The sequence below is a fragment of the Entelurus aequoreus genome, linkage group LG22 (genome assembly GCF_033978785.1).
Source record: "Entelurus aequoreus isolate RoL-2023_Sb linkage group LG22, RoL_Eaeq_v1.1, whole genome shotgun sequence".
NCBI lineage: Eukaryota > Metazoa > Chordata > Actinopteri > Syngnathiformes > Syngnathidae > Entelurus > Entelurus aequoreus.
In genome coordinates this window covers 39,698,040-39,713,400 of record NC_084752.1, presented here as the reverse complement: position 1 = coordinate 39,713,400, position 15,361 = coordinate 39,698,040, and the positions used below count along the sequence as shown (strand labels likewise).

Here is a 15,361-nt window from a genome sequence, read left to right as displayed (position 1 = left end):
GATATGTTTAGTCCATGTCACGATACACCATATATATGTGGATATGTTTAGTCCATGTCACCATACACCATATATATGTGGATATGTTTAGTCCATGTCACCATACACCATATATATGTGGATATGTTTAGTCCATGTCACGATACACCATATACTGTATATGTGGATATGTTTAGTCCATGTCACCATACACCATATATATGTGGATATGTTTAGTCCATGTCACGATACACCATATATATGTGGATATGTTTAGTCCATGTCACCATACACCATATATATGTGGATATGTTTAGTCCACGTCACCATACACCATATATATGTGGATATGTTTAGTCCATGTCACCATACACCATATATATGTGGATATGTTTAGTCCATGTCACCATACACCATATATATGTGGATATGTTTAGTCCATGTCACCATACACCATATATATGTGGATATGTTTAGTCCATGTCACCATACACCATATATATGTGGATATGTTTAGTCCATGTCACGATACACCATATATATGTGGATATGTTTAGTCCATGTCACGATACACCATATATATGTGGATATGTTTAGTCCATGTCACCATACACCATATATATGGTACGGAGATGTTGACATGCGGAGTTTCAAGCACTCTTCATTCTCTAGCGGGTGACTTTTCAAATGATGCTACAAATTAGCAGTGCTGATACTTTTTGTAGCAATGCTTTTGCCGCATACTTGACATATTACGGTTGTCTGTTCAACATCTTCCCGCTTGAAGCCAAACTGCCGCCAGACGATGAATCCCCTGCGGTTTTTTGGGGGAATTAATCCTTCCTGCATTTGTTACCAGATTGGCACCTTCTTTCTCTCGTATTACCTCTCCGCTAGCATCACAGCTAACTTTACCCATGCTGCTACCTCTCTGCTCAAGGAGGGTGTATACGTATGTGACGTATGTCGTGACGTATGTAAGAAGGTGTGCTTGTTTTATGTCGCTGTGAGAAGGAGAGACAAGATAGAGTGAGAAGAGCCTGTAGTGTAATGCCCGCAGCTAAAAGCAACTGCGTGAGAACGTATACTCCAATATCACTATATAGTCATTTTCTATATCGCACAGAGACAAACCCGCGATATATCCAGTATATTCCATATATCACCCAGCCCTATTCTGAAGTACAGCGTTTTTTTGTTGTTTTTTACAACACAGAACTACATCTTGGATACAATATACAGTACAGGCCATACGTTAGGACACACCTTCTCATTACAATGTGTGTTCTTTATTTCCATGACTATTTACATTGTAGATTGTCACATCAAAACTATGAATGAACACATGTGGAGTTATGTACTTCACAAAAAAAGGTGAAATAACTGAAAATATATTCTAGTTTCTTCAAAATAGCCACCCTTTGCTCTGATTACTGCTTTGCACACTCTTGGCATTCTCTCCATGAGCTTCAAACACACCTGTGAAGTGAAAACCATTTCAGGTGGCCACCTTTTGAAGCTCATGGAGAGAATGCCAAGAGTGCGCAAAGCAGTAATCATCTGTGGTCGCCGAATCTGTGCCCCACCCCCCTCCACGAAGGAGAGGGGGGCAGAGCAGAAAAGAAACGGCAGATCAACTGATCTAAAAGGGGGGTCTATTTAAAGGCTAGATCAGGGGTCACCAACGCGGTGCCGGCGGGCACCAGGTAGCCCGTAAGGACCAGATGAGTCGCCCGCTGGCCTGTTCTAAAAATAGCTCAAATAGCAGCACTTACCAGTGAGCTGCCTCTATTTTTTACATTGTATTTATTTACTAGCAAGCTGGTCTCGCTTTGGCCGACATTTTTAATTCTAAGAGAGACAAAACTCAAATAGAATTTGAAAATCCAAGAAAATATTTGAAAGACTTGGTCTTCACTAACTGACAAAGAAACAGATCACAGATTTGGTGTCCAGTTCAAAGTGTGACATGATTTATTTAAAAATTTGAGAGTTGACTTTTGTATTTTACATGAGTTATTATTTGTACAAACATGGTGCAAAGTAATTCATGATTTGTTAAAAAATGTTAGTGGCTAGCTAGTTAAAATGGGATATTGTGATTTCCCAAGACTGTCTTAGAAGTCATCATTTGAAAAATGTGCACTTAGAGAAAATATAAAAATAAAGTGTTGCATATTGATATTTATCTGTTTCTATATATATTTATTGTGAGAAATCATTAAGATGATCAGTGTTTCCACAAAGATAAATATTAATTATTAATAATAACATAGAGTTAAAGGTAAATTGAGCAAATTGGCTATTTCTGGCAATTTATCTAAGTGTGTATCAAACTGGTAGCCCTTCGCATTAATCACTACCCAAGAAGTAGCTCTTGTTTCAAAAAGGTTGGTGACCCCTGCTCTAGAGTATACAAATGAGTTTTAAGATGGGACTTAAATGCTTCTAGTGAGCTAGCATCTCTAACTGTTACTGCTAGAACATTCCAGAGTACTGGAGCCCCGATAGAAAACGCTCTATAGCCCGCAGACTTTTTTTGGGCTCTGGGAATCACTAAACTTTTACTGCAAATAAATATTAGCCCCAAATATCGATTATTGGCCTTCTTGACTACTAAAAAGCGTAAAAAAACAAACCTATCAGTAGATCTCTAATCAGTACAAACATTTTAGACGTCGGAAAATAGTTTTTTCTAAATAAATAATGATCTTTTATTTTAACAATCAAACCTTAAAACAAAGCAATTTCTGGACAGTAAACAAGTGGAGACGGGACCAACCCCCCTTTGCTGGTGGCAGCCCAGTACTGCACTTTAGTTTGTACCAATTGCCTCAAAAGGATCCCATTCCACATATTTGACATCATTTTTAATAACCAATTAATCCGACATGACCAGCGACAGTGATTTAGTTCTTTTCTGGTCCATTGTTTTGGGGGCGGTACTAACAAAAAACTCCTTTTTACTACCCCACCAGGGTGTTCTGTCCAACATCTCATCCATAACTGACCTGGGGGGCTTCGATCCAGTCTGGCTCTTCCTGATGGTCGGCGGCGTGATGTTCATTCTGGGATTCGCCGGTTGCATCGGAGCGCTGCGGGAAAACTCCTTTCTGCTCAAATTTGTAGGTCACTACATCACACAGCTGAGCCCCTTCAAGTCGACACCAGTTTAACCAAAGCTGCAATTAACAAATACTTTGATTGTTGACTAGTCTTTGACTTTTTTAACATTTAGTCGACTAATGGAATATGAAGCGTACACCTTTTAAGTGGCTCTAGTTAACCATCAGCTTTTAAATTCAGCTTAAAGGGGTCTTATTATGATTTTTTTCTACACTTTAAAACACTTCCTTGTGGTCTAAATCAAATTAATTTTACTCTTGATTTTAATCGTACTCAGTAATTGTATCTAACCAATTTACAGTTTAACAGGGCAAACCTTGTCCAATGATATGAAAGCTTGTGTTAGTCACAAAGATTATGATCAAGGCTTATGTCAGGCTCATTAGTATCAAATAAACACAATAGAAGGGACTCTTAAAAAAAACAACAGACGAAAAATAAATGTACATACAATTATGCAGTGCTAAAATAAGTACCGGTAAGTTCTAACTAAATAAGTCATGAAAAATAACTAGAAAAAGCAATTTCTGTGGAATATTGCATGTGCTGAAGCTGAACTAAAATGCTAGTGGAATGTAGAAATGGTTTGAAGGTTGGAATAGTTTAAAAGTGAAAAATGGACAAGCGGTAGAAAATGGATGGATGGATGGGTTTAAAAGGTGAAGAGCAGAAGCTGTACTGAAATGTAGTATGAATCTTGAAGCACAACATTTTGGTATAGTTGGAAAAGTTTGCATACTTCCAGGACGGTACATTCATTTTTAGCTTTAAATATAGAAAAAGAGCTAAAATGCGAGCATAAAAAGTTAGCATGCTGTCAGGGGAATAGATAGCAAACTTCTAAGATGGCACCAAGTAACAACATCCATGGTTATTAGGTTAAAAGTAGGAAATTAGCTAGTATGTGATATGCTAACAGTCAATGTTAGCATGTCAATGTTAGCATTTAACATGTTAACATTAGCATACTAACGGGGGAACGTCCAGCATATTTATAAGATGGCGCCAAGTAACACGATCCATGATTATTAGGTTAAAAGTATGAAATTAGCTAGTATGTGACATGCTAACAGTCAATGTTAGCATGTCAATGTTAGCATTTAACATGTTAACATTAGCATACTAACAGGGGAACGTCCAGCATATTTATAAGATGGCGCCAAGTAACACGATCCATGATTATTAGGTTAAAAAGTACGAAATTAGCTAATATGCTAGCATAAAATGTTTAAAATGCTAATGTTAGCATGCTAATTGTGGAACAGCTAGCACACTTTTAAGATGGCACTTAAGCAATGGAATCCATGCCTATTCGGTTAACAAGTACCGTATTTTTCGGAGTATAAGTCGCACCTGCCGAAAATGCATAATAAAGAAGGGAAAAAACATATATAAGTCGCACTGGAGTATAAGTCGCATTTTTTGGGGAAATGTATTTGCTAAAAGCCAACAGCAAGAATAGACATTTGAAAGGCAATTTAAAATGTCTAAAGAATAGTGAACAACAGGCTGAATAAGTGTACGTTATATGAGGCATAAATAACCAACTGCTATGTTAACGTAACATATTATGGTAAGAGTCATTCAAATAACTATAACATATAGAACATGCTATACGTTTACCAAACAATCTGTCACTCCTAATCGCTAAATCCCATGAAATCTTATACGTCTAGTCTCTTACGTCAATGACATCAATAATATTATTTGATATTTGACGCTAATGTGTTCATCATTTCACACATAAGTCGCTCCTGAGTATAAGTCACACTATGAAAAAAAACTGCGACTTATAGTCCGAAAAATACGGTACAACATTTGCCAAAATGCTAGCATAAAACGTTAGCATGCTAATTGTAACATTAGCATTTATTAGGAAAAAAGAATAAAGGTTATGGCGAGCAAATAAATCATTTATTTCAACTGTTGGACTTACTACGTGTGTTTTGTCCCATTACTCAGCTAGTGGATAGATACTGGACTACTAAAAGAAAGATAGCTGCAGCCTTAAAATGAGCTGCCTGTGACCTTCAAGGCTTTGGCATAGAACCAAATGTCCCTTCTTCTTTTGTGGAAGAATTCTCAGCTTTCATTCTACTTTTCACAAGTAACAAAATGCAAAAATGGACAAAAATAATAATAAAAAATAACAATCTTTGTTTTGGTGAATATACGAAGTTGAAACAAAAACAAGAAGTGCGAGTTAATAATTCTAACCGAGACATTTGTAAAGGTGTTAATACACGGGACGGTTTAGTCAGTAAGAATTGTTTAAGTTACGTTGTAAAACTTACTATCGTTGCTTGGAGTGATGAATGAAGAATCCTTTCGAGCAGAAATGCTATGGACGGTTATACTGCCGGTTCAAGGCATTAAACCAGGAAGTAGTTTATTAGTTTAATTGATTATTTCTTCGGTCAGTGGTCAACAAAATAAACAAACAGTTTGACATAAACAAACAGTTGTACATTCATAAATTGAAAATGTTGAACACTTATTGCGCCTTTCCCTATAAACATTGTCAAAAAGAAGATGAGCTTCCTAAAAATATGACATTTCCTTTGCACAACATATTATAAATACACCTTGTACACAACATAAACACTGTTCAATTATATACACAGTAAAGACATGTGAAATATCTTTGTACACCTTTGTACCAATTATATACAAACAATTATACTTCCATTATTATTTATATCCCACATTTAGTTTGTTATTAACAATAATCATAGTATTAACTACTGTGTTGATTCAAGAGTGATATTTTTCCAAGACATTGGTGTTAAAGTGTGTTTTAAAGGCCTACTGAAATGACATTTTTGTATTTAAACGGGGATAGCAGATCTATTCTATGTGTCATACTTGATCATTTCGCGATATTGCCATATTTTTGCTGAAAGGATTTAGTAGAGAACGACGACGATAAAGATTGCAACTTTTGGTATCTGATAAAAAAAAGGCTTGCCCCTACCGGAAGTAGCGTGACGTAGTCAGTTGAACATATACGCAAAGTTCCCTATTGTTTACAATGATGGCCGCATGAAGTGAGAGAGATTCGGACCGAGAAAGCGACGATTTCCCCATTAATTTGAGCGAGGATGAAAGATTTGTGGATGAGTAAAGTGCAAGTGAAGGACTAGTGGGGAGTTGAAGCTATTCAGATAGGGAAGATGCTGTGAGAGTGACCTGATATTCAGCTGGGAATGACTACAACAGTAAATAAACACAAGACATATATATACTCTATTAGCCACAACACAACCAGGCTTATATTTAATATGCCACAAATTAATCCTACATAAAAACACCTGCGTGTTTGTTATGCTAGCTCCTAGCTCCTCTGCTAGCTCCTAGCTCCATAGAACACGCCAATACAATTCAAACACCTGATCAACACACACAATCACTCAGCCCAAAAGTCCGTTCACCTAACCCAAGGTTCATAAAGCTTATATATTTAAACAAAGTAACGTATGTGACGCGCACATACGGTCAAGCGATCAAATGTTTAGAAGCCAAAGCTGCATACTCACGGTAGCACGTCTGCGTCTTTGTCATCCAAATCAAAGTAATCCTGGTAAGAGTCTGTGTTGTCCCAGTTCTCTACAGGCGTCTGTGTATCCAAGTCAAAAGTCCTCCTGGTTAGAGTCTCTGTTATCCGAGTTCTTCCATCTTGACTGCATCTTTCGGGAATGTAAACAAAGAAGCGCCGGCTGTGTTGTGTTGCTGCTGACTTCGTTCGCAAAATACGTCCGTTTCGCACCGACAACTTTCTTCTTTGCTTGCTCAGCTTCTTTCTCCATAATGCAATGAACATAATTGCAACAGATTCACCAGCACAGATGTCCAGAATACACCCAGAATGAGATGAAAACAGAGCTATTTCGTATTGGCTTCAATGTGGAAGGCATACCCGTGTTCCCCGGGCTACGTCACGCGCATACGTCATCCTCAGAGGCGTTTCGAACCGGAAGTTTAGCGGCAAATTTAAAATGTGACTTTATAAGTTAACCCGGCCGTATTGGCATGTGTTGCAATGTTAAGATTTCATCATTGATATATAAACTATCAGACTGCGTGGTCGGTAGTAGTGGCTTTCAGTAGGCCTTTAAATGTGTGAATGGAACTGGAACATTTTAAGGAATCATCCAAACTGTTCCACAGACGAACCCATTTGTAACCCGCAGCACCTGCATTTAACGAACTCATCCAAAAGATGGCACCATTCCACAAACAATAACACACCCTTTCAGCGTCTCTGTCGGTGTAATGTGAAAACCATTTGTTGAATACAAAAGATGATGGCTGTTAGCGAAGAGAAATCCATAAATTAGCAGCGCCGCTTTATAAGCTGCAGGATTTAAAGCGTTGGAAAAAAAGTAACTGCTTCTAATCAGGAAAATATGGTATAAAACTTTCGTTACTGAACTCCTTTATTTCCGCCCATTCTACTTAAGTCTCTGGCAACTAAATATGCAAGCAGTAGGTATTTTTGTTTATGTAGACAACCGCTTATGTCTGCCAGGGTCAGGCAGTCCGTGGGATGTCGACTTAAACGGGTTCCAGTGGACTGGTGGTGAAGACAATGGGTTTCAGAGGTGTTGTTTGTGTGGTTAGTTCTCAGTCTTCCTGGGTATCATCTTCTTCCTGGAACTGACAGCAGGAGTCCTGGCCTTCGTCTTCAAAGACTGGATCAAGGACCAGCTCAACTTTTTCATCAACAACAACATCCGGGCCTACAGGGACGACATTGATCTGCAGAACCTAATCGACTTCACCCAAGAATATGTGAGCTTGAGCTTGGCTTTGAGGACTCTCGTTGGAGTTGACTCTTGACTGCAACTTGTGCTGGCCTCGTTGCAGTGGGAGTGCTGCGGAGCTTTCGGAGCCGACGACTGGAATTTGAACGTCTACTTCAACTGCACGGATTCCAACCCGAGTCGAGAGCGGTGCGGCGTGCCCTTTTCCTGCTGCACCAAAGATCCAGCGGTACGTCACGCTCATTCCCACACCTTTCCTGCCCACTTTCCCTTTGAAACATTCTTGCAGACATACTGTACGGTCATGCCAGAAATATTTACACGGCTTTCTGCTGGAGAATGTGAAGCTCCTCCCCAGTTGCAGATAGTTTGCTTATCTGTGTTCTGGGAACTTTCAACAGGACATCCAGGCTGTTTAGTCCTTTCACTCTCAGCACGGTCGGTGGGACTGAAAGAAGGAATTGTTGTCCCCCGCTAAAATGGTGACAGTACTTGTTCTGCTTGCTGACAAAGGACATTTAGCACAAACTATAACAAAGCAGGACTTGCTATTTCAGGTGTTATCCTAGCACACGCAGCTTTTACATTAAAAAAACACACAAAGTGGGACCTTAACTTAACTAGGGCTGCAACAACTAATCGATTAAAATCGATTATAAAAATAGTTGGCGATTAATTTAGTCATTGATTCGTTGGATCTATGCTATGCGCATACACACAGGCAATTTTATTATTATTTTTGTTTATTTTTAATTTTTTTATTTTTTAAATAAACCTTGATTTATAAACTACAACATGTACAAACAGCCGACAAACAATAAACAAAATAAGTATTGTGCCAGTATGCTTGTTTTTTTCCAATAAAATACTGGAAAGGATAGAAATGTAGTTTGTCTCTTATATCCGATTATTAATCGATTAATCGAAGTAATAATCGACAGATTAATCGATTATCAAATTAATTGTTAGTTGCAGCCCTAAACTTAACCTTAAAGGGGAACTTTTTTTGGAATTGTTCACAATCTGTATGTTAATGCATTATAAATATTAAATAAATTGGATCAAAAGTCTGCTTACCATGGAGCCTACCGAAAACGTTCAATTCTGCCAATAAAGCCCTTAAAAAAACATCCAAACACCTCCATTAGGTTTTATATACATGATGTAAGTATATATGTCATGTAGTAACATTCATAATAACATGTAATATATACATGATGTAAGTATGTATGTCATGTAGTAACTGCCAATAAAGCCCTTAAAAAAACATCCAAACACCTCCATTAGGTTTTATATACATGATGTAAGTATATATGTCATGTAGTAACATTCATAATAACATGTAATATATACATGATGTAAGTATGTATGTCATGTAGTAACATTCATAATAACATGTAATATATACATGATGTAAGTATATATGTCATGTAGTAACATTCATAATAACATGTAATATATACATGATGTAAGTATATATGTCATGTAGTAACATTCATAATAACATGTAATATATACATGATGTAAGTATATATGTCATGTAGCAACATTCATAATAACATGTAATATATACATGATGTAAGTATATATGTCATGTAGTAACATTCATAATAACATGTAATATATACATGATGTAAGTATATATGTCATGTAGTAACATTCATAATAACATGTCATATATACATGATGTAAGTATATATGTCATGTAGTAACATTCATAATAACATGTAATATATACATGATGTAAGTATATATGTCATGTAGTAACATTCATAATAACATGTAATATATACATGATGTAAGTATATATGTCATGTAGTAACATTCATAATAACATGTAATATATACATGATGTAAGTATATATGTCATGTAGTAACATTCATAATAACATGTAATATATACATGATGTAAGTATATGTCATGTAGTAACATTCATAATAACATGTAATATATACATGATGTAAGTATATATGTCATGTAGTAACATTCATAATAACATATAATATATACATGATGTAAGTATATATGTCATGTAGCAACATTCATAATAACATGTAATATATACATGATGTAAGTATATATGTCATGTAGTAACATTCATAATAACATGTCATATATACATGATGTAAGTATATATGTCATGTAGTAACATTCATAATAACATGTAATATATACATGATGTAAGTATATATGTCATGTAGTAACATTCATAATAACATGTAATATATACATGATGTAAGTATATATGTCATGTAGTAACATTCATAATAACATGTAATATATACATGATGTAAGTATATGTCATGTAGTAACAATTATAATAACATGTAATATATACATGATGTAAGTATATATGTCATGTAGTAACATTCATAATAACATGTAATATATACATGATGTAAGTATATATGTCATGTAGTAACATTCATAATAACATGTCATATATACATGATGTAAGTTTATATGTCATGTAGTAACATGCATAATAACATGTCATATATACATGATGTAAGTATATATGTCATGTAGTAACATTCATAATAACATGTCATATATACATGATGTAAGTATATATGTCATGTAGTAACATTCATAATAACATGTAATATATACATGATGTAAGTATATATGTCATGTAGTAACATTCATAATATGTAATATATACATGATGTAAGTATATATGTCATGTAGTAACATTCATAATAACATGTAATATATACATGATGTAAGTATATGTCATGTAGTAACATTCATAATAACATGTAATATATACATGATGTAAGTATATATGTCATGTAGTAACATTCATAATTACATGTAATATATACATGATGTAAGTATATATGTCATGTAGTAACATTCATAATAACATGTCATATATACATGATGTAAGTATATATGTCATGTAGTAACATTCATAATAACATGTCATATATACATGATGTAAGTATATATGTCATGTAGTAACATTCATAATAACATGTCATATATACATGATGTAAGTATATATGTCATGTAGTAACATTCATAATAACATGTAATATATACATGATGTAAGTATATATGTCATGTAGTAACATTCATAATAACATGTCATATATACATGATGTAAGTATATATGTCATGTAGCAACATTCATAATAACATGTCATATATACATGATGTAAGTATATGTCATGTAGTAACATTCATAATAACATGTAATATATACATGATGTAAGTATACATGTCATGTAGTAACATTCATAATAACATGTAATATATACATGATGTAAGTATACATGTCATGTAGTAACATTCATAATAACATGTAATATATACATGATGTAAGTATACATGTCATGTAGTAACATTCATAATAACATGTAATATATACATGATGTAAGTATATATGTCATGTAGTAACATTCATAATAACATGTAATATATACATGATGTAAGTATATATGTCATGTAGTAACATTCATAATAACATGTAATATATACATGATGTAAGTATATATGTCATGTAGTAACATTCATAATAACATGTAATATATACATGATGTAAGTATATATGTCATGTAGTAACATTCATAATAACATGTCATATATACATGATGTAAGTATATATGTCATGTAGTAACATTCATAATAACATGTAATATATACATGATGTAAGTATATATGTCATGTAGTAACATTCATAACATGTAATATATACATGACGTAAGTATATATGTCATGTAGTAACATTCATAATAACATGTAATATATACATGATGTAAGTATATATGTCATGTAGTAACATTCATAATAACATGTAATATATACATGATGTAAGTATATATGTCATGTAGTAACATTCATAATAACATGTAATATATACATGATGTAAGTATATATGTCATGTAGTAACATTCATAATAACATGTAATATATACATGATGTAAGTATATATGTCATGTAGTAACATTCATAATAACATGTAATATATACATGATGTAAGTATATATGTCATGTAGTAACATTCATAATAACATGTAATATATACATGATGTAAGTATATATGTCATGTAGTAACATTCATAATAACATGTAATATATACATGATGTAAGTATACATGTCATGTAGTAACATTCATAATAACATGTAATATATACATGATGTAAGTATACATGTCATGTAGTAACATTCATAATAACATGTCATATATACATGATGTAAGTATATATGTCATGTAGTAACATTCATAATAACATGTCATATATACATGATGTAAGTACATATGTCATGTAGTAACATTTAATATTTACGTAGTTTGAACATTTTAAGCATACACAACACTCTAATTTAAAAAACGCTTTCTTCATCACAGATGTCTGCTCACTTCATGAGAGCCAACAAACATAATAAAACATCACTTACTGTACAATGTCTGCTGTCATTATGATGCCGACTGCTAGGATGTTCATATAATTCCATGTTGATGAAAAATGTACCATAATCCTGGGGTGGGGGGGGACAAGTGCTTTTCGTGTCGTCCTCACCAGGTCCAGGTCCTAAAGGGCTGCTAAAGTTTCCCAACTTGTCAAATTATATCCTTAGCCATCTACTGTCCAGGTGAGAGGCATGCATTATGATGTACAATAAACTTACAGGGAGCAGGGAAGCGAGGAAGCAGCAGACCACTTCATGATGTAAACATGGGGAGACACGGAAATGATCACATCACCGCTATAAATAGTTTGTTTGCGTTAGCACTTATTATAACAATATTGCTAATACTTGGTTAATGTTCAGTTAATGAGATTTAAATAAAGTATTGTTGGTGGTTTTTAGAGGGCTTGATGGGCGGAATAGTCTACAGCCATTAGCTCGTACTTGCTGTATTTTACCACTTAGAATGCATAAAAAAGGAAAGAAACGTGTTCTTGTCTTACGTAGGGATTGTGAATGATAGGCAAAATGTCCCCTTAAAGAGTGTTTTGAGAAAAGAGACCATTCTCTGCAAATTGCTATGCAAATATTTGAGTTCCAAGCATTCCATTACTTGGCAAAGCAAACGTCACAGTGAAGCCTCCCCAAAACATCTGGTCCTACTCGCTAACACTAGCTTGCAACTAGAAATAGTCATAACGTTGCTACCCAACAAAAGGGAGAGAAAACAAACGTGAGTGTGAAGGACAGTGCTGAGAAGAAGGCGTGGATGATATTCATTGAATTAAAGAGTGAAATCATCAAAAACATGACATGTGGTGTAGCTAACTGACCTGGCGAAGCAGTAGCACGGCTAGTCTCAACCATACTGAAGCAGAACAGCGGTTATTTATCCATGAAAATATGGAGAAGCTGGAAGGTGGTACTGTTGAAGTCCACTCTCTAAGGTCAATATTGTACATTATTATTACTTGACTTCATAAAACTACTGTTTGGAGTACATTCTATTGTATTCTTTAACTTATCTAGAGGTTTGTTTTTAATTTGTGAAAATGCATTTTACATATGTGACAGCGTGGCTTGGATGGCTTCAGATAAGTTCCAACCTGGAGATACCAATGGGGTGCTCCATCTTGTGGAAAACAAAGTCAGTGTTCAAAAACAAGGAAAAATCATGTGGACCAGGGGTCACCAACCTTTTTGAAAGCAAGAGCTACTTCTTGGGTAGTGATTAATGCGAAGCGCTACCAGTTTGATACACACTTTAATAAATTGCCAGAAATAGCCAATTTGCTCAATTTACCTTTAACTCTATGTTATTATTAATAATTAATGATATTTACACTTAATTGAACGGTTTAAAAGAGGAGAAAACACAAAAAAAAATGACAATTAAATTTTGAAACATAGTTTATCTTCAATTTCGACTCTTTAAAATTCAAAATTCAACCGAAAAAAAGAAGAGAAAAACTAGCTAATTAAAATCTTTTTGAAAAAATTAAAAAAAATAATTTATGGAATATCATTAGTAATTTTTCCTGATTAAGATTAATTCTAGAATTTTGATGACATGTTTTAAATAGGTTAAAATCCAATCTGCACTTTGTTAGAATATATAACAAATTGGACCAAGCTATATTTCTAACAAAGACAAATCATTATTTCTTCTAGATTTTCCAGAACAAAATTTTTAAAAGAAATTCAAAAGACTTTGAAATAAGATTTAAATTTGATTCTACAGATTTTCTAGCTTTGCCAGAATATTTTTTTTGAATTTTAATCATAATAAGTTTGAAGAAATATTTCACAAATATTCTTCGTCAAAAAAACAGAAGCTAAAATGAAAAATTAAATTAAAATGTATTTATTATTCTTTACAATAAAAAAGATACATTTATTTGAACATCGATTTAAATTGTCAGGAAAGAAGAGGAAGGAATTTAAAAGGTAAAAAGGTATATGTGCGTAAAAATCCTAAAATCATTTTTAAGGTTGTATTTTTTCTCTAAAATTGTCTTTCTGAAAGTTATAAGAAGCAAAGTAAAAAAATAAATTAATTTATTTAAACAAGTGAAGACCAAGTCTTTAAAATATTTTCTTGGATTTTCAAATTCTATTTGAGTTTTGTCTCTCTTAGAATTAAAAATGTCGGGCAAAGCGAGACCAGCTTGCTAGTAAATAAATACAATTTAAAAAATAGAGGCAGCTCACTGGTAAGTGCTGCTATTTGAGCTATTTTTAGAACAGGCCAGCGGGCTACTCATCAGGTCCTTACGGGCTACCTGGTGCCCGCGGGCACCGCGTTGGTGACCCCTGATGTGGACCCTAAAAATACAAAAATGAGGGGTATATTATTAGAACTAAGCAAAATTATCTGCCAATAGAACAAGAAAATGTGGCTTGTCAAGACTTTGCAAAACAAGTCAAATTAGCTAACCTCAATGAACCCAAAAATACCTTTTTAAAATAAGTATATTCTCACTAACAACAAGTGCACTTTTCTTGGTAGAAAAAAAAGAGACCTTTTTGCTCAATATGTTGAAAAATAGTCTTAAATGAAGTAAATGCTAGTGCCATTATCTTGACATAATGATATTCGCATTTCTTGAAACCAGCAAACTTCTACTAAAAAGTAGTTTATTGTTCTTAATGGAAAGGCAACAAGGCGACCAATTGTTACTCTCGGGGTCTCCTAGCCGCTCAGGCAAATCATATTGTCTAAAAATGCATTTTTCCATGGATAACATGACATCATTGCGCCAAGTGCGTGCTGTTTCAGTCAATTAGTGCGCATATATACAGCCCAGCCCCCGGCCAAAAAAATTATAATTGTAATTTTGAAGAATTTATCTGAATGTGCATGAACTATTTCTGTTCAAAATAGTTAGAAATGTTAAATGTTTAAATATTAACTGTCAGTTTACTGTACTGTGCCAACTGTACTTCTATATGAGTACCTATTTTCTATTGTTTCATTGGAAATAAAACAGCAAAGTCCATTTGGCTGTCATCTGTTTTAATTATGAGACACAATTGTGTCAAAGTCATGATTTTTTTATTTATTTCATGCTT

At 34.1% G+C, this 15,361-nt stretch overlaps 1 protein-coding gene across 1 annotated transcript in view; it reads left to right on the top strand.

Moving 5' to 3' along the window:
* The window catches only part of LOC133639686 (tetraspanin-5), a 43,547-nt gene that overhangs the window by 17,101 nt on the left and 11,085 nt on the right, over positions 1–15,361 (top strand). Inside the window, exons 3-5 of the mRNA XM_062033209.1 lie at positions 2,958–3,104; positions 7,726–7,896; positions 7,972–8,097. Of these exons, the coding sequence (XP_061889193.1) occupies positions 2,958–3,104; positions 7,726–7,896; positions 7,972–8,097 (444 nt within the window). The remainder of the gene's footprint in view (positions 1–2,957; positions 3,105–7,725; positions 7,897–7,971; positions 8,098–15,361) is intronic.